This window comes from Sorex araneus, chromosome 2 (assembly GCF_027595985.1).
Source record: "Sorex araneus isolate mSorAra2 chromosome 2, mSorAra2.pri, whole genome shotgun sequence".
Taxonomy (NCBI): domain Eukaryota; kingdom Metazoa; phylum Chordata; class Mammalia; order Eulipotyphla; family Soricidae; genus Sorex; species Sorex araneus.
The window spans coordinates 18,362,484-18,383,502 of record NC_073303.1 but is presented as its reverse complement, the minus strand read 5'-3'; the positions used below and the strand labels follow the sequence as shown (position 1 = coordinate 18,383,502).

The 21,019-nt window shown below is 39.7% G+C and overlaps 1 protein-coding gene across 4 annotated transcripts in view; it reads right to left on the bottom strand.

Moving 5' to 3' along the window:
* Positions 1 to 2,734: 2,734 nt before the first annotated feature.
* NUP153 (nucleoporin 153) overlaps positions 2,735 to 21,019 on the bottom strand; it is a 64,818-nt gene continuing 46,533 nt past the window's right edge. For 2 of the 4 annotated variants that reach the window (XM_055124977.1, XM_055124978.1), the window contains exons 15-22: positions 19,542 to 19,667; positions 17,180 to 17,797; positions 13,668 to 13,862; positions 10,324 to 11,190; positions 8,367 to 8,723; positions 7,158 to 7,427; positions 4,210 to 4,378; positions 2,735 to 3,851 (exon numbers count right to left, since the gene is read on the bottom strand). In XM_055124977.1, coding sequence (XP_054980952.1) covers positions 3,770 to 3,851; positions 4,210 to 4,378; positions 7,158 to 7,427; positions 8,367 to 8,723; positions 10,324 to 11,190; positions 13,668 to 13,862; positions 17,180 to 17,797; positions 19,542 to 19,667 — 2,684 coding nt within the window. In that variant the 3' untranslated portion in view covers positions 2,735 to 3,769. The remainder of the gene's footprint in view (positions 3,852 to 4,209; positions 4,379 to 7,157; positions 7,428 to 8,366; positions 8,724 to 10,323; positions 11,191 to 13,667; positions 13,863 to 17,179; positions 17,798 to 19,541; positions 19,668 to 21,019) is intronic. The other 2 variants (XM_055124979.1, XM_055124980.1) reach the window with 1 other exon arrangement.

The following is a 21,019-nucleotide window of genomic DNA, read 5'->3' as shown; positions in this document are numbered from 1 at the left end:
GTTTCACTAATGATTAAGTATTTGCAGCAGAAGAAAGACAGGAGTTGAAAATTTAAACCACATGCTACTTGGGAATAAAGGGCTCATTTTTTCATGCTACACTTATCCTTTGTTTCTTTTGACAACTGTACCTAATAATATCAGTTACCATTTTAGTTACTTGAGAGTTCCCCATCCCCTTAACTAAAGGCCAAAATCTTAGTATTTACCGAATAAAGTTTTTTACTTCAAAGTGTGTGTGTGTTTTTAATTCTTGGCATCCCATATGGTTCCCTGAGCACTGCCAGGAGTAATTTCTGAGTGCAGGGCTAGGAGTAACCCCTGACCATTGCCAGGTGTGGATCCCCCCCCCGCAAAGCAAGTCAAAGTTAAAAACAAACTACAAACAGTATCTGATGGCCTACTTATAGATAAAATTCAGCATTCTACTTTTAACAATTTATATGCCACTAATTTGTATTATTAATAAAAATTTCGTCACCAATGTGTTTTTGCTTTGCCATTTATGAAAGTTTGCTCTAGGGGAGCCACAGGATTTTGTTCTTGTTTTTTGGGTTTTATTTTGCCAGGGAGTGGGGATGGGTGAGAAAAGTTGCTCTAAATTCTCTTGCTTCCAAATACAGCTCTTCTATCACTGGCTGCTGTCAATAGGATTATGTTCAGAAATACAGATTAAAAGTTACCTGTAGTTGTGAAAAGCTGACATCTGTGAGCCGTTTTTAAAATGGAGCTGATGAACCATTACAGGGAAAGCTTATTATGTGATCTCATTTGAATTAGGCCGAAGACTTGAGAGTTGATCCAGGCAGCTTCTGAGAACTGATAAGGATTATCAGTTATTAACTATGTACAGAATAGGTTACACTAATCAATACTTAAACCACTAAAAACCAATCCTGTTTTCAGTGGTTGTGGTTTGTATAAGGCTTTCTCCCTAAATCTCTGTACCCTGGATCACATTCCTTGGATCCCAAATATGCATTGTCTTTTCATTGTCTTCTGAATTTTCAGAATGAGCCTAGTATCAAACCAGTCTTAGTCCAGCCCTGAACAGTTGTTAAACATACTAACACCAGTGAAGTATGGTCCACATTTCTTACAAAAATATTGCAAGTGCAAAAATCTCATAGCTAGTTAATGACAACTGGAAAAGTTCAATCTTTCGTTTTGATGTCACAGCAGCTGTGCTAAAAGGGGACCATACGGAATGCCTGGGATCAAACCCAACTCATTGGCATGCATGGCAAATGCCCTACCTGCTGCTTGTATTGCTCCGGCCCTCTAGGGAAGTTAAATCTTAATAAGCATTTCATATCCTAACTTTCATGTGTAAAGGAGGATACATACAGATTTTTCAAGAATAAAATTTTAAAGAATAAACATGTAGCTATAAGCTACGGCTGATCTGAAACCTGTAGACAGTACAGTATGAGTCCAGTCAAACTACAATCTGTAACTATGTGGGCTTGTCAACATGTATAGAAGTTGTCTTACACTACAAGGAAATGGAAACTGACAAGCTCCTCCTACATCTGTCATATGAAGGAAGACCCTCTGTACAGCATTTTCTCAATTTTAACATTTAAATTCATTAAACATGCTAATCATCATACTGGTGCCTTTTGTAAAATTTCTACTGCATTTAGACAGGTCCAGGAAAAACATTTTGACATATGTTACTCAAAATAATCTAGCATAATACTTAGTGTCATGCGTTGACATCACAGTTGTTCTCCCAGTGCTAATGGGGCAGAATTTCAGAGCCAATGCAGACCCCATAAATAGATGAAAGTCTGTTGAGGTTCTACAATATACTTTTGACTAGGATACCAGGGAAGGCTCTTGTCTTGCATGGAGCCAACCCTGGACCAATCTCCACCACATACAGTGGCCTCTCCCAAACGGGGCACTGCCAGCAGTGATCCCTAAGAGTCAGGAGTAAGCCCAATGGTGCTGTGGCACAAACAAAAAACCCACATAAAACATTTCTGGAGCAGAAACCCTAAAATTTTAGTCCACGTGGGCCTCAAGAATGGCTTAGAATAAACAAACCTGCATTGTGTTAACTTTTCACTTTTAAAACCAAATTTTCCATTTACCTCTTCCAACATTTGTCATCTTTTGACCCCACCAAAACAAGTCCATGAATAAGAGTATTACAAATACAAAAATTTATACCTGCAGAACATCTGATAGTGACACTAAAGTATTTTCAGTAAGAAAAATATTTTTTTCATTGGAAACATACCAAACAGCTCAAACATTTTACATTTCTAAACTAAGAATCCAGCACAAATAAAAGCAGCAAATTATGGTTCAAATAAAATGATCAGATGCTGTACCAGAGCACCAAGTCCAAAGACCTTACAACAGAAATCTGAAATCTAAAACTTCCAAAATCAACCAGTCAAGTTTGTTCTACAAGAGCTCAGTAACAACTAGCAAGAAAGATACAAGGACAAACAGAAATGACTGTTTATTTTTAAATTTCAAAAAGCTATGTCAAAGCTATGATAGGCAAAGTAGGAATGGCTCCCAGCACCAGACAAAAAGCAGGGTACCCTTATCTGTTGTAAATCCAGACACTTTCTCCACCTTAGGAGTTGTCTAAATCACTTAAAAATATATTCTTTGGCATTTCTCTAACTCATGACTTGTTAACCATAATAAAAAAGTTTCTGTTCATTAACACTGTGTGTGAATCTTCATTATGATTTAACACTAGAACCAAAAGTATTTCATAATTTTTTATTGATGGCATTTATCCCATGGTTTAACATGTTAATTATACTGTAATAAACATGGCTTTAATATTAAACTTTTCCTTATTATCCAAAGTCACCACAGTCCATTTCAGTAAATATAAAAATATATGCTTAATACTTTGTACAATACTGGTTTTTGGTCCAAACAAAAATGGATCAGAAAAGCCAATAAATTCATTTTAACAATCCCCAATTTTTTTTTAAAGATTTCCAAATGGATTTAGGCAACTTTGAATAATGGGATTTACATAATAAAATCTGAGACAAGACTAAACAAACAACAAAAACATTTCTAACACAAAATTAAAATTTCAAGTTCACAGATTTAGTTATGCCAAAAAAGTACAGAAACAAAATTGTATTTACACAACTTTCATAATAAAATAATGAAAAAGGCAAGACAGGTGGTAGAAGAATGAAAATATAGAAATAGCATGTAATTATTAAATGGAGAAGGAACTAGATCTAACAAGTCCTTAGCATGGACTCTTCTGTAATCAGGCTTCCTCTATCAGAAAATTTTAGTGCACAATACACCCAACTCACTCAATTCACACATACACCAGCACAAACTCAGCAGAGAAATCATTCATTTCAACATCCTCTAACCTATACAGAATTCCTCAGATAAAATTACAATTTCCATGTGTTCCATAAACGCATAGCAATGCACACAGAGTGCTGACAAAGAGGTTCTATACAAAGCCATTCGCAAAGTGGGTTTATTCCTGGGTTCAGCCAGCCAATGCCATATCAGTGAATAATTTGCTGAATCGAAAAACATTTTTGCCGAAGAATCAGTCACCAGTCTAGCTATTATTTTTAAAAGAGATTGGGGAAATGAGAGGACGGGATTTCTATTACCAAAAAAAAAAAAGAGAGAAAAGAAAGTCCCAAAATTAAAGAAGTCTTGGGCAGATCTGACTTCAGACAACCCCAGCATAGTATAATCCAGTATGTGAAGTAGGGCACAGCTGTTAAAACTGTTAACACCATTGTGACCTTTATTTCCTGCGTCTAACAGCAGTCTTTATCTTGCGACCAGAAACTGAGGTTCCAGATGAAAACATATTTTTCCCATTTGACCTGTAAAAAAAAAAATAAAAGCCATGACATGACGCTAAGGAAAAACTTATGAACTGCAACACTCAATGTGACCACTGACAGGAGTGTGTGAAACAACAAACACATTTTCTGATGTACATATAAGACAGTATGTGTTTGTGTATACACACTACACACTACACCCACAACGAGGCACACAGCTAAACATCCAAGCAACACTGTACACACTCATACGACGAGAAGCATAAAAGCATAAAGCAATGCACTGGGATTGGAGGACATTCTTGACAACACTGAACTGACTCTAAGACACAGACACGGCACAGGCACGCACATTGTTAGTAGATTAAATTCGCCAACTGCCAACAAGGTCTCTTACCCCACTGTGAACGCTGCTGGAGTCTGGTTGAATGCAAAGGCCCCAGAGCCAGAAGGCTGCGCTGAGGCTGCAGGTGCGCTCGGATTGGCACCAAACGTGAATACTCCCGAGGGGTTGTTGTTTGTGAAGTTGAAATTGGTGGTGCTGCTGCCAAACTGGAAAACGGAGCCTAAAACAGTTCAAGTAGAAAAGTAGAAAAACGTGATTAAATAAACATACCAATTTTTTCAAGCAATTTTCTTCCAGTAATAACTGATGTTCATACACAAAGGGCCAAGCTCTATTACCAGTGAAAGAAGTGAAGGGGCTGAGGGATAACTCGACTGACAAAGCCAGTCCTAAATGAGCCCTGAAAGCTACTGGGGGAGTGGGTGGGGGCCTGAGTCCCTCAGCAGGAAACTGCTAACCCAGTGGCTGAGTACTGCAGAAGCAGGCTTCCCAAAAGGAAAAAATTAAGATAAAGGGCTAGGATGAAGCTCACTGGCGGACTGCCTTTCATGGGTGACACTCTGGGTTCCATCCCAGCATGGGAAAAGATTAAATAATCTTCAGTTTCTCCATTAGATAGCACTGTGACCACTGAAAAGTGACACAACTTACCCCATCTCGGAAGCCCGAGATGGATTTCTGATTATAAACAAAAGCGTGTAGTTCTATCTTTGTCAAAATTCTAACCAGGGCACAATGACCAAGTTGCCAGATGCATGCATTTCTCAGGAGGTTCCTCACCGGTAAACATCGGCATAGCCATGTGTACAGCTCAAGAGGTAGTTCAAAGGGCAGAGACAGGCTTTGGTGCAGAAGGCCAGGGTGTTGACCCAAGGACCACAGGGTTCCAAACTGACCAGGAGTGAACCCTAAGAACTACATAAGCAGTCTCCCACCTACCCCAGCGCCACTGGGTATGGCCCCAAACTCCTCCCAAATTCTTTTACATTAAAAAAAGAAAACCTATAGGGGCTTGGAGCACAGAGGATAGGGCGTCTGCCTTGCACGCAGCCAACCCAGGTTTGAATCCCAGCATCCCATAGGGTCCCCTGAGCACCGCCAGGAGTAATTCCTGAGTGCAGAGCCAGAACTAAACCCTGAGCATCCCCGGGTGTGACCCAAAAAGCAAAAAAAAAAAAGGAAACCTAGCAATATGCAAGAACACAGATGAATCTAGAAAGAATTCAAAGTCAAGTTACTGCAAAAGGACAAGTACTGCATAAATCCAATTACATTAAGTACTAAAACAGTCAAAGTAGCAGCGGAGAGGAACAGCGCTGGTGGGAAAAGAGAGCTGTGGTTTCACTGTCCAGTGCCGGTCTACAAAGTGAAGTTGCAGACTTTGTGTTAAAAAGTACAATTTTTACAAACTCAAGCACCTGTAAGTACCAGACATTTGAGGTAAGTATTTCCAAAGAGAGATCATAACAGTAATAAAGGTAACTTTCCCCCAATCTATAGGACAATAAATAAGCAACTATTCTGAAAGGGCTGAGAGGGCTCTTGAGGCATTAGGAAGGCTCGGGGGCTTAGGTAAGCCTGCCTTAAAGTCTAGACTGCGAAAGTCAGTCCCAGGGCTAGTCCCTGTGGTGAGCAGAAAACTATACAGCTCTGCAGTCTTGGATTCCCAGCACTGCTGCTGAGGAGATGTGTAAGCCTCGGGGGCCAAGAAGCACAACCCCTCCCCAACGAGGTGGATGCGGCCCAACTATGACCCCTTCACAGGAACAAAAACAAGGAAGGTTAAAAAGAAAAATCAATTCACTCATATCCTCAGACAAGAGATAACACTTCAAAATAAAACAATAAAGGATGTGGGGGCAGCATCCTCCCCAAATGTGGTAGATATAGTAATATCTACAACAATGAAAGCAGATCTACACAGATGAACATTACGGAAAGGCAGGGCGTGCGAGGATTCAAGCAATGACTGACAACAGTTCCATTTCATTCATAGTAAAAACGAGGCAATATTTAGTGATAAAAAGGACTTCTAGGCTATGGCTCCACAAAGTACTGCTTCAACATCACACTGTCCATATATGCTTTTTCTTTTGGATTTCACAATCAGAAAAATATTAACAACAATTTTGAGAAAATAATGGGATTTGACATATTTTCCTAAGTCACAGGAGAAGGTCCCCCACCCCTCCACCCCGCCAAGGCCAAAATATCAATGGGAATGATCGCTGGATCCCCTGAGCACTGCTTGGAGGGCCAAAGTAAAAAACAGTTTTGTCCCAGGAATGCGTTGAATATGCAAATCAAGTAGCAGGCTATTACAATGAATAAGTCACTAACACAGGACAATGTGGCAAGACTGTCCCAAGCCAAGTTACTGCAGCTGGGTTAAGACTGACTAAAGTGGGCTGGAGCAATAGCACAGCGGACAGGGCGCTTGCTTTGCATGTGGCAACCCCAAAACAAGCAAAAAACAAAACAAACAAAACCACACAAGACTGACAAAAGCAAATCCAACCATAAAGTAGGGTAGCTTCAACATCATGTGATGTTGAAGCAGAACACTATGACAGGAGAAATCCTGGTCATAGTGTTCCCAAATTCAGGCGGGTAAAAACAGACTGAAAGAACCCAGAACCTACGTCAGAGAGTAAAGAATAACTACATTTGGTCAAACACTTCACCATCTTAAAAAAAATTACCCATGTGAAAGCTGGAACTGCTGTTTATAGGTAAAGAGGCTCAATATTCCTCTCTACAAATCAATTCCAAAGACAAAACAAATATATACATGCTTTCAAAGTTCTAAAATAAAATAAAATGGGGGCTTGGGGGATGGAGCTCACATGTCATAATCCTTGGGGGACGACACAGCAAGTGAAGATGAAACCCAAAATTCCCAATCACCACCTTTAGAGCCATCTGCCTAGCACCTAAAAATCATTTAAGATAACACAAAATCTAAATAGAGACACGAACAACATAGTACTGACACTCACCAGAACTGGGAGCTGTTCCCGAGCCAAATGCAGACTGACCAGGCTGTTGTCCAAACACAGGAGGCTGGCTACTGCTTGACACCGTACCAAAAGAAGGTGGTGCAGGCTGAGAACCAGCAGAAAACAATGCTGAGGATGACAGGGATCCAAAGCCTGACGGATTAGGCTGGCTGGCACTTTGACTTTGTCCAAATGTCGGGGTCTGGTTAGCACCGAAGGCTGGACTGGCAGATGGTGCTGAAGGCCCAGTGCCGAATACAAAGGAGGATCCTACAGAGATAAAGAAGGACTTCATTTCTGTGACAGCTAAAATGAGGTGACCCTCCAAACTTTGAAAAACTGAAAAGCAAATTTAAAGTTTCTTTTCAGTCTTACTTTGCTAAATAAATCCCATCAAGATTAAGTTTCAAATAATGACTTAAAAAAAGTTATCTAGCAGAGCTGTGCCATCCTTTGGGGCCAGCGCGCTACTACAGCAGGTTGAGGTGTGCCTTGCATGAGGCAGACCCGAGGTTGATCCCCTCCATCCCATACGGTCCCCTGAGCACCATCAGGAGTTAATTCCTGAGCACAGAGCCAGAAGTAGCCCCTGAGCATTTCTGGGTATGGCCCCCAAACAAACATAGAATTCATATAAAACTTTCATCACAACATTAACTCAATTCACAACAAAAAATTTTAGGATTCAGAACATATCTGAGACTTCTACTCAGAAACGAAACACATGGCAAAAGTCAGCTACTGCTGTACACATGTGTGAATGCCTAAGAACTAATGCCCCATCAGATAGTTTCTCTTACAAGTTAAGGTTTAAAAACGAACTCTTGGGAAAACATCGTTGTGGGGGGGGGGGGTTGTCTTTTTTTTTTAGGGGGGGTGACACATTCAGGAAAGCTCAGGGGTTACTCCTAGTGGGGCTCAGGGGACCACATGGGATGCCAGGGACTAAACCCGGGTTGGCCGCATGCAAGGCAAACACCCTAACTGCTGTACTATCTCTAGTCCCAAGATTTGCTTTCTTGAAATTAGAAAAACTACTTCTGAGTTACAATAAACATACTCCACATGGTGAATAACTACAACATTCATGTATAGACAACCTAAGAGAATCATGATCGGCCAACTATTTGCTAAGAACGAACACATTTGTAATTCAAGCCAATCTCTTTATAATATGTATCTTCATGTAATATGAAATTTCATTTCTACCTGCAGAGCTAGATGTGGTTGTGGCTCCAAAATTGAACCCCGAGGTTGCAGTATTATTACTGCTGGCTCCTGAACCAAAGACAAACGCGGTGGCAGGAGTACTTGTGCTGGAGGTGGTTGCTGGTTTGCTCTCTTGAGGAAACAGCAAAGACTGAGATGTGCTGGACTCAGCACTGTTGCCAAAGGCAGAGCTGCTCACAGTACTGCTGGCCTGTCCAAACAGAAAGGCAGTCACCGGCGCAGTGGAGGAAGTGGTGGAGCCACCAAATAGACTACCACCAGTTGAAGTAGCTGTCGTACTTGCATTAGAGGAGTTGCTGTTCAAAAAATTAAAAACCGGCTTTGCTGCACCTTGATCTGCAAGACAAAAATTCACCAACACAAATCTTTACAAGCAACTTAATTTCTGAAAGTAGGTTTTCACTACCCAATAATCTGATTACTAGAAAACAATCGTTTTTGTATAAATTTTAATAGCTTTTCATCAAATGATGATTTATAATAAATTTTCTGTAATAAATGCAACTATCTTTTATGGCTCATGGAAATTCTGCCTGAGCATTCAGATTAATATCATTTCAATACAAATAAAAGTGGAAACTGTGTTTGGACAGCAAGTTTAGACAGTGGGAGATTGTTGCTCTTTCATGAGTAAGATTTTATACTTTGCCACCAATACTTCAATTTACCTAAATGATAGTAAATTTTTTCTGTAGCACTAATGGTCCTTCCCTCACCTTTATGATACATTAAATCTATGTGCTTCCACTTCCTCAGTTAATGTTACATGATTTTAATTTTGCACCTTTATAGCTGCATGAAGAAGACAAAACTGATTGTATACACATCCTTCTACCCATAAAACCTTGTGCGTTTTCACTTTTATAAGAATTTTAAAAATTCAAGAATCTAGCTTGTCAAACTCCACAAAAATTCCTCTAAGAGGGATGGGTTCTCGAACTTTGTATGGGGGAAACATGAGCACAAAAATGTATAAATCTGTAACTGTACCCTCACAGTGATTCACTAATAAAAAATAAATAAATTTTAAAAAATTTAAAAAAAATTCCTCTAAGAATTGAAATTATGTTGGGGAGTGAGGAATACTCTGAATCAGGAAGTCATATGCTTTTGATATGTAAAGGTTATAAATTATCAAGCATATTCTATAGTTATTACAAAATACAAATTAAAAGTATTTTTGTCAAAATACAAATGGCATATGGAATCCAATGATTCACTGATTTGGAGGAAAGCTACTGATTTTTATAGGGTTAGACTGAATCAAGAAAATTTTCTTTTGTCACTCAGTATTTCTCTATAGCTTTTCATCTTCTATAATGAAAACTTCCATGTTCCATTGCTACTCCAAAGGAACTTAGGTATCTAGTATAGACAATCTATTCTGAACTACATTCTAGGTAATTCCAGTTCTCTAATATGGTTATCAGCAATTTTTTTCCCCCTGATACTTTGTTCAGGGAATGACTTTTTTTTAATGCTGTATCACTTTTTTCTTCAGGATTTTAGTTCTCGTAATTCTATTTCGCAGAAACTGATTGTATTTGTCTGCTTTCCTCACATGCCCAATAATGTTGGGTTATCTGTAACTGTAAGTGAAAGTGAAAACAAGGATTTTATTAGAAAACACAGCATATGCTAGAAAATGCTTTAAAAATAGAAACACTATGCATCAATTGATGAGAAAATCCCCAATGAAGAAATACATGAACAAATGTGCTAATGTGGGGCTTTTTGCTAGTGAAGATCTGATCGACAAATAACTTATTCAGAATTATAGCAATTTGGAGAATTTAAAAGTGAAGTCCCATGCTTCTTTTCAGAGTTTTCCATTACTACAACTCTATGCTCAGAGTAATGCATTCTTTGACTTGCTACATTTGTTTAAATATCAAGGACATTTTGTTTAAAAAAAAAAAAAGTATTTAATTCTTACCAGCTGTAGTACTGGTTTGAACTCCAAAAGCAAAAGTGGCCTTTGTTGGCTGTGGCTGTTCTGTTTCCTTCTCACATGGTTTTGCTATACTGAAACTGAAGGTTGACTTTGAAGAATTCTCATCTTTGGTTTGCTCTGAACTCCCAAAGGAAAACACTGACTGACACTTTGGCTCTTCATTATCAGTGCTTTTCCCAAACACTAAAGAAGTAGAAGTGACAGGCTCTTGCTGTTTCTCTTCTGTCCTTCCTAAAACAAACAATGAGGCAGATGGCAGAGGGGCAGGTTCTGTGTTGACAAAAGTGAACGCTGCTTTGGCGGCAGGCATTTCCTCTTTTTTCCCTTCGGAGGTCTTACACGTGAAAGGAGCCGCTGAGACACTCTTGGTTTCCAGGGTTCCAAAGCTGAAGTTGCTCTTACTATCAGAGGTCACCGTGGTGTTAGCAGTAGCGGCACCAAAGTTGAAGCCTGCAGGTGATGGTTTAGGTGGTTCCTCTTTCTTTTCTTGCTGCCCAAGATTAGATACCCCAAACTGAAATGGTGTTACAGAAGCTGGATTGCTTAAAGAAGTGGTTAGTCCAAACTTAAAGTTATCGTCAGTCTTAGTATCTTTAGCTTCTTCAGGTTTAGAATCAGACACAATTCCAAATTTAAAATCTCCCACTGGTTTAGGGAATTTAAAGCTTTCATTCACGGGGTTTACAGGCCCAGAATCTGATGACACGCCTATTTTGAAACCTCCCTGATCTCCAAATTTGAAGTTACCAGTGTTTGATACAGTCTGAGTGGGCCCAGAAGAGGATGATGGAATACCAAATTTGAAGGCTGAGGCGGCTGAATTCGAAGATGAGGAAGATGTACCAAAGCCTTTGAAAATAAAAGACCAATGCAGTTTTATTGTCCACCCAAAATTCAAAAATGGGACATACAAATAATTTAGATTGATTTAAAGACTATTAGCAATGACAATAAATCTGAGTCAACTTGGGAATAATGTGACGAGAGGTGGGAGAGATAATACAGGTGAAGACACCTATACCCTGCACGTAGCTAACCCTGGTGTAAGCCCCGTCACCACATACTGAACTCCGAGGACTATCAAGACTCATCCCTGAGCACAGAGCCAGGTATCAGCTCTAAGCACCCTCAGATGTGATCCCCAAACATAACTATATATGTATATATGTATATATTTTTTTAATAGGGCCTCTCAAGCAGTGCTTAGGTGCTACACTCAGTTCAACTTGGTTGATACGGGATTGAAGGCTTTGTACCATCAAGGTAACATTCAGCAGTGCCAGGGATCCAAGACGGCATGCTACATATGTGCCACATCTGATAGTCTCCTCTCATGTGCATGTGTGTGCGCGCACACATGCATGTGCGTGGGTAGGTAAGGGGCCCCACACTCAGTGGTATTCAGGTAGTGCTGAGAGCTGGGGTGACCATATGCTGTCCCAGGGATCCAATGGGGTGAGCCACACGGAAGGCAGGAGACATTACTCTCTGGCCCCAGCCAAAGTTTTGTTTTTAAATTTAACATGAAGGAAACCAAAAATATTTCATGAGCAAGAACAATATTTTAAGATACACAGAATACTGATGTGATCAAAATCTTGGTACTATTATGTTTTCCTATAGTTGAATAAACTAAAATGGAAACATTTGACTCAAAAAACAAGAATTATTTAAAGAGTGCCAAGTTAGTAGTCTATTATCTTGCTTATCCAAATGTAAACAAAAATGACAGTCAAGTTTTCTAAGTCTTCATCTTTATATTTTCCCCTTTAGTGGTTACCAAGTCTTTTTACTTTTGGGGATGCTAAGGGACTATTCCAGATTCAACCCACATACTTTCTTTCCCAAAGGAAAAAATGTTGGGGTCTAAAGGGAGTGAAGAGGGCATGGATTGAGTCAAACCTGGTGGTACTCAGGGCTCTCTGCTCAGGAGACTATATGGGGTGCTAGGGATTGAACTCAGGTTGAGTATATGCAAGGTAAACATCTTACATAACCATGATACCATCTCTGGCACCTAAATTTTTTTGTGGTGCCACGCCCAATGATGCTCCGAGGTTACCATAGGCTTTGCACTCAGGAATTACTCCTGGCAGTACACAGGAATCATTTGGGATGCTGGGGACCAAACCTAGGTCAGCCACATGCAAGGCAAGCAAGGCAACCCTACCTGCTGTGCTATCTCTCCAGCACCCAAAGTAAATTTTAATTGGAATGTTGAATTAACAAAAGAGTACACTGTGGTGTCTAAAATATTTAAGTGACAAACAAAAGCTAAAATAAAGAAGTCTAAATAATAGTTATCACTGCCTCAAAAAGATTTACAAGAATGATGATTACTACACAACAGGCCAGAAATTATGAGAACCAGGTCATAAGGCGGTTGCTAGACAGTGAGCTAAAGTGAACTGAAAAGCAGTGATCACCCAAATGGTATTTCCAAACCAGCTGTAATGCAATTAATTAATCATGTAATTAACTTACTAGATTGTAATTAGTATTTTTATTCTGTAATTTAAGAAAAAGTGCTTTGGTAGTTCACAATATCAAAGATGATTGGCTTTCCGTTTCCCATCCAAAAACTTTGAAATTCGCTATTCCAAAATATAATTACCACTCGTTTCGTGTTCCTGTCTTTTGTTTGGGGGCTCACAGCCAGGAGTGTTCAGGGGCTCCTTCTGGGGGGTTGAGAGACCCCAGGGATGCCAGGGATTAAAACAAGGACCAGCAACATGCAGGGCAAGCACCTTAACCCTGAATATCTCTTCGGCCCTAACACTTCTATTATAATGCCCTTAACGTGCACTATGGAGTACATCAGTCTACTCTATTAGAGATTAAAATCACTCATTTTTTCCCATTCAAATCTAAAAATCACACCCCTCTTTCAGGTTTTGTCCAAATTTTGACTGAAGTAAAATGAAATATTTTATATGCAGATATGAACACTTTAATTTCCAGGGAACCTGACACAAAGTTCTGAACACTTACACTGATTTTCAATAGAGAATAATTTAAAAACCAAAGCTGGAGCCAGTAAACTGGAAAGCATGCTTTGCATACCTGTGCCCTGGGTCTGATCACCAGCACTGCATGATCCCAGAATACTGCCAGGTATGACCCCAAAATCAAATACAAAATGCAACCTGGTTCAAATGGCAATTCTGGGGTCAGAAAGATAGCACAAGGAGCTGCTTGCAGGAGGCCTATTCAATTCCTGATTCCATGTGGTGGTGTAAATAGCCCCCAAGCACCACCGGATGTGGCCCAGAAACTAAAACTACAGTTAGAATGGCAAGGGAGGAGGTACTTTACCAGTACCTTACCTTTAAACTCTGCCTGTGTGCCTGGCTTCGCGTTTCCACATGCTGCACACTTGGTACAATCTGCTTTATTCTGCACTAAGCATACTTCACAGTCCCAGCTTCCCTCGGGTTTCTTGAACTTGTCCAATCCTAAACAGACTCCGGAAGACTGAGAAATAGGGACAGTGCTGCTACTTGAAGCAGGTACAGAACTTCCTGAAAAATAATGACAAAGTAAGATTAAGTCTGAAAATTCAGTTTTAATTAGTGTATCCAATTAAGGCAGAAAATGATAGAATATAAACATCACATTGTTACAACCAGCACATAAGCCTCAAATTTCTTCTCTCTCCTTGTTTTGTGTGCCACACGCTGGTTCTCGGGGTCTAATTCTGGCTCTGTACCCAGGGGTCACTCCTGGCTGGCTTCCGGAACTACACACGGTGCCAGGCACTGAATCCAGACTGCACGTGCAAGGCCAGCACCCTGCCAGCTATAATATCCAGCCCTTAAGTGAGTGATTTGTGGGCTACACACAGTGGCCCACAGCAGTACCAGAGGAAGGATTTGGTGCCCTGGCTCGGCATGTGCTCTGGTTATTGAATCATCTCCCCAGTCTCAAGCAATCAGTTCTGTGTACAAGTTCTTTATTTTGTTGGGGGTTTTGTTTGTTTGGGGGCCACACTGGTTGTACTCAGGGATTTTCAGGAATCACTACTCCTGGAGGTGGTGCTCCCAAACCATATGGGATGCTGGGACCAAACCCAAGTTAGCCACGTGCAGGGCCAGGGCCTTAATCGTGGTACTACTGCTCAGGTTGTCTGCATAGGGGCGCCTCCCTCCCTTAAATAATCCTCAAATCCATTTTATTATTTTTCTGACCCTCTTACTACTATTCTAAGTCTCCCACATGTCTTGCTTGAATAGTAATGGCCTTCTCATAAGTCTTCTGATCTTCCCTGATATTCATCCTTCTAACAAGCAAATGACGCACTGTTCTGTTTGTTTTGTCTCTCTGGTTACTTCTTTATAAGATTAACTGTTCTGAAGCTTATTCCTGCTACTTCTTAAATTAGCAGAGTTCAGTTTTAGGCACTCTTCTCTATTCACTCCACTCACTTTACATCACTTCTACTCCCATGAACTAGTCAACAAAGAGGACAATCATCAGCACACATCCAAGGGCCTCACAAACACCTCGCAACTTTAGCAGCTTGAAATCACCATGTTTTTAACCTGTATGCTACCTATTCTACCTTGTTCTTATTTCATTAGTAAAAATATAAAGATACCTATCTTTGCCTACTTCCTAATCTATCCTCTAGTGTCCCAATTTTGTCACCTTCACAGCTGTTTGAAGAAGCCAAAGGGATGTAGCAAACACCCAACTCTCATTTTGACTTCCTCATTCCTCTGCAATAAAAACGCTGACTCATTTTTTTATTTAAAGGATGAAGTCAAAGTTCTAACTATATATTAGCTTCTTTTGTGTAACAACTCCATCTCTAAAGTTTTATTCTATCATCAACTTGAAATTTGTTTAGATTTACTTCTTGAATCAAGATGGTAGCTCATTTATTTGCTTAAGAGGAGAGATGCCTGATCAAGAGACCGATATCTTAAAAGAAAAATCCAAACTCTCCCACTCTCCCTCCCTTCCTTTTTGGGGGTCACACCCAGCAGTGCTGGGGCTTACTCCTGCCTTGCATTCAGTGATCATTCCTGGCAGGACTCTGGGGCCATAAGGCCTCAGGCAAAGGAAATGTCCTGCTTTGAACTATCTCTCTGCCCCTTAAACTGTATACTAAGGAGACTGCAAGAGGAATTAGAAATATAGCTAAACCAGTTGTATTCAGACAGGTGATCTAGGAGATATTAACTCAAGTTATCCATTGCCGACATCAAACTATGCATTCCTGAATAATACTATCAAAATATCAAGTAAAATCCCCGTGACAGTCATATTATCTTTTACTTGGTATCCATGTTACTATACCTATACCAATATATCGAAGAACAAAGAATCATTTATAGCTAATTAAAAGAATACAAATTCTAAGTAATTTCCAATTTTAAAAAGAGAAATACTCCTTTTGCTTGCCCGGGTTTCAGTATTTTTCATTAACGATTTACCGAATCGTCCCAGTATCCCTGGGACATAACACAGAGCTAATAGGCAAATCCAACATTTACCTACGTGAAAGACAGTCCGAGAAACTCAAAGGGCCGGAACACATGCCCTCCATGTGGGAGCCCCAGGTTGAACCTGTGGCACTGCTTGGCCTCCCAAGCATCAGCAGATGTGACTTCAAACAAAAACTAAAGCGAACATTTGGGGCCAGTGAGTTAGGTGATCACTTTGCATGCAACCCAACTAGGTTGGATCCCCGACTCCAGATAGGGTCCCCTGAGCACTGCCAGAATGACTCTTGAACACAAAGCCAGAGGTAATCCTGAGCACTATTAGATATGATCCAAAAACAAATAGGGTAGAGGGTAGGCTCCAGAAAAAGTGGAGATAAACACATTTGGGAATTAGTCTCGGCTAAGAGTACATGTCCAACAGTAAGACTCTGAGTTCAATGTCCTGCACTAAACATATGCGCCCCCGTCCCCACTACCCCGCCCTGTGTGGCCCTTTCAATATTCTGTATGAAGGTTTGAGGGCGAGAGAAATAGCTCACGGGTTAAGGAGCGGCATGCAACTGACCCCGGTTTGATTCTCAAACCACATTTGGTTCCCCAGTTCGTCCACAAGCCAAAGGTAGTCCTCTAAGCATCATTAGATGTGGCCACACTTCCCCCAATATATAAATGTGGGGCAGGGAGTACTGAAGACTATCCTAATACCTCTCTCAATAGTGGGCAGGATCCTAAATAAGGACAGATGGCATATATACACAATGAAATACTGGCCATAAGAAAGGACAAAATCATGCTACCTGCTGAGACCAAATGGACCTGGACCTGAGTAAAGTTAGGAGAGGGGCAGTACAAAATGATCTCCCTTGTGTGAGATGCCCACTAAGGAAATAACAAGAGAAACTGAAAACTGGTCTATAGTAGGAAGCTACTGCGGCAGGGAGGGGTAAGGGAGAAAGGTAGTATCTGGCCAGCCAGACCAGTAGTTCAGGGTTATGGCTTGAGGGTGCCACGGGGCTCAGGTTCTGCAGCACCAGCAACCACTACAGCCACCATGGTTGTGTTCTGGGGCCACCTGCTATAGGGAGATCATATAGTGCCAGGGATCAAACCCTGGGACTATTTCCCTGCCCTCCTTGTCATTTTAATTGCTTTTGGAGCCAAACCTGGAGGTGCTGGGAAACCATAGGTGCAGCTGGGGATGAGTCCAAGGCAGCACCTTAATCCCAGTTCTATCCCTCTGACTCACAATGTCACTTTAGTCATCAATAAAATACAACAAAATTAAGGAATATGAAGAAATGCTAGTCCACAAACATTTAAAATATTCAAAGCAGCTTCAGAAAGAAAAAGTAATGACCAGAAGTCACCACAAACAGCTATCAACATACCTGGTTTCTCAGACATACAGGACACACATTTACTGTCTTCTGCCTTGTTAACAACACTGCATACTGGACACTCCCAAGATCCCACAGGCCTTTTGAATTTATCACCAAATCCTAAGGTACCAGTGGTCACAGTGCAGCTGGAAGATGAAGTAGCCAGAGTCACAGCACTTTCGGAAACTGCTGGCAATGTAAGGACTCGCTTAACACCAGTTCCAGGTTTTGGTGTTTCACAAGCCACACACTTGATCGCTTCCGGTTTATTTTGCACTAAGCAAGTATCACAATCCCAAGTTCCTACTGCTGGTTTAAATTTGTCTCCAAAGCCTGTCCCTGATGCAGAAAGAACTGGTTTGCCATTTTTACTTGGTGCCCCAATTCCAGACTGTTTAGCAGTATCTCTTGATGGTAATTTTGTTGCTTGACAAGCGGAGCACTTGCTGTCTGTAACTTTGTTCTGGACTAGACAAACTTGACACTGCCACAAAGATCCATCTTTTAAACTTTCCCCAAATCCAATTCCACTAGAAGAAAAGCTACTTATTGCTGGTCTTGTATAAACTACTGGGCTTGTGGTGGTAGGCTGAGCAGCGAAAGAATCTGTCTTCAGTGATGAGAAGCCTATAATGTAGGGGAGACAAGAAAACAAAGAATTTCTAATCAAAACATTTATTGATATATTACTGGAAAACACATTTACCTACTGCAGAATTACTACAACCCAATGAACTAAGAGCCATTTCACATTACTAACATAATAAAAAACATGTAGACACACTTAAAATTCTACAAGAGTTGTTTCCTTAATTTTCTTCAACCAATATCTAATTAATTTTATGCTTTAATGTATACCAACTTGCTGATACAAACTATGTTTTATACTTCTTGCCTTTTTACCACACTGAAGTCTTTTGTCATCATCTGTCTCCTTCAGGGGATTCCAATGCTATGTGAAATTACTTAAATGCCACCTTTTAATTCTATACAATCATAATCTACATTGTGGCACCCTCTACTTCCAAGAAAAGGTCAATTGGTAGGGTTATTTGCGTGGGTAAGCTTTAAAATCAAACTATTCAATGACAAATGACAAATTCAAAAGTGGCAAACCACTGGGATAAAGCCTAGAAATAAAAACTCAGAGTCAGCCTATCCTAAGAGAACAAAAGTTCATGTTATTCAAATACTCGTGTCGAGTTAGAAACACTGAATTACACAAAAAAGCCTCAAGTTACCGCTCCAACAGTCTTAAATATAAAATCTTAAAGATCAATTATTCAGGAGTCATTATTGTGAGAAATTTTCCCAGGAGCATGCAGTCACTTTCACGGCCATGGGACCGCTCATGCTATTCCTAACAAGCAATACAAAATAAATTATCTAGCACCAGCCTGTGGCAGGCAGGCTTGAGTGGTGGTAGAAAAATCAGAAATAATGATGGTAGGAAGGTGTATTGGTGGTGGGACTGGTGTTGAAATACTGAATGTAATCAATTAACGTAAAACAACTTTATGAAAATAAAATTTAAAAATTTAAAAGGTGGGAAATTTTTCAGTGATTATCAAGACGTTAAAATATTTTCCTCCCATTTAAAAAAAAAAGTCCTAATTTGTCACAAAAGAACATGACTCCTCCAAATTTTTGTTGTTTTCAAAGTTAAAGAAGCAGAAGAGTAGGTGTTACAAAGTGTAATATAAGAGACTGAGAAGTTCGAGAATTCTGGAGTTAGATTATCTTGCTTTCATTATCATTACTGCTATTTATAATTCTTTCTGAGTTCATAGAGTACCCTCCCACTACTGCATTCTTCTGAAGTACACTTCACAACTGACACTGGACTACTCTCTTCGATTTTCCAACTAAGATAATTATTTCTACTCAAGGACTTCAATATATTGACTTTAAATTATTATCCTCTAGCTTCCAAAGCTTGTTTGAAGTAAAAAACAATTTGTTGTGTGTGTGTGTGTGTGTGTGTGTGTGTGTGTGGTATTACAATTACAATCAGCAAATGTTTTCTTTTCAAATGGCCTTGGTATCTAAGTATCAGATCTGGGAAAATAATCAGAGAATAATGGCCAATTCAATGCTTTCATCAGAAAAACATCTGTCCAGATATATTAAGTTGATAATAATGATCTAACTATTAACAGACTTTCTATTTTTTTTTCTCTATGCTTGTCAGAGATTTCACTGTGGAATTTCTAAGGTATTCTCAAGAACTAAAAGTGAATACATTTACATTCAAAAAGTTACTTTCAAACGTTTTATATTTTTTCAAAGCCTAACAACACAAATGACCTTAAAATGAGATGAGTTTGTAATTAAGATTTAATAATATTTCAAAAGCAGTTCTTAATCTTACCAGGGTATTTCTGAGCATCTAGGACACTTCCTTCTTTCAGAATTTTTGCAGGTCTAAAAGGGCCCTCAAAATCTTCATTTGGCTTCTTACAGCTTGTATTACTATTAACTGCAGTATTATCTTGAGCTAAAATTTTTTAATTGCAAAAAACATTATTCTAAGAAAATGCACCACACTCAAGTTAAAAAAAGATGTTTCAAAGCAAATTTGGGCCATCCTTTAAAACATTACAAAAAGTCACTAGAATTCTCAACTATTGAACAAATGACTTACAAGTAAGTATAAATTAAACCTATTCCCACATGAATTCTCTGGAAACCAAATAGTAAAGAGGTCAAAACCACAAGGGCAAACTCATATACTGTATGAAAGTTATAGAATGGTACAGAATAATTTCTCTTGTATGTGGGATATAAAGAAACAAGTAAGGGAATAAAATACATGGCCAGAGCAAGAGAACCTAAGAACTGCTCTACAGAACTGAGCTTACAAGAAAAGGGCTGGTGTGAGGCGAGATGTCGAGACACTCTAGTGGAGGGTGTGTCCTGGAACCTGTTACTAACATTGATGGAAGTCATGGTGTCTAAATTTTAAATTTTTTTTTTTTTTTTTTTTTTGCTTTTTGGGTCACACCCAGCTATGCACAGGGGTTACTCCTGGCTTTGCACTCAGGAATTACTCCTGGCAGTGCTTGGGGGACCATATGGGATGCCGGGGATCGAACCCGGGTCGGCCGCGTGCAAGGCAAACGCCCTACCCGCTGTGCTATCGCTCCGGCCCCTAAATTTTAAAATTTTTGTTAAAAAGAAATAGCATATTTGCAACATATCAATTTATAACAGTGATTTAAAAAAAGAAAACCTTGAAGGTAAATGACTATTTCTTTCTAGAAATCTGTTCTATGAGAATATATTCTTCAGTTAAATAAAAGTCAGAGGACAAATGTCCAGTAAGGAGCTGATTACATTTTTAAAAATGCTGGTACTACAGAATGTGAAACAGCCATAAAAAATTTATGGATAATATGCCATTTACTAACAGGTAAATGCTATTTAGATTTCTAAAAGGTTTTAGATATCTCGTCAGATGTAATATTTATTACAAACGTTCCAAAACAAACTATGCTTAAAACGAGATCATTTTCAAACTATAATGGTTTCATAGTTTAAGGAAGTTTGTATTTACAAAGGAATGTCTGGGACTGTTTCAAAACTACTTGATAGGTTTATCTGTGAGCATAAAGGGGGTAGAAGGGAGAAGCAAGACTGGTCAGAAGATGGCCCGAATATGGTAAATGATAAAAGTTAGAGTGAAAAGATAATGGAGGTGGGAAATTTGCTCTGTAGCTAGCCTGCCTTGTGAGACCAAGAGTTCACTAACCCTCAGCTGACAGCCCTGCACACAGGTGCATGTAAGCATAAATTAATGTGCAATCCCCAATAATCACTGCAACGACAAAGCTGTGAGTACAGTGGTCT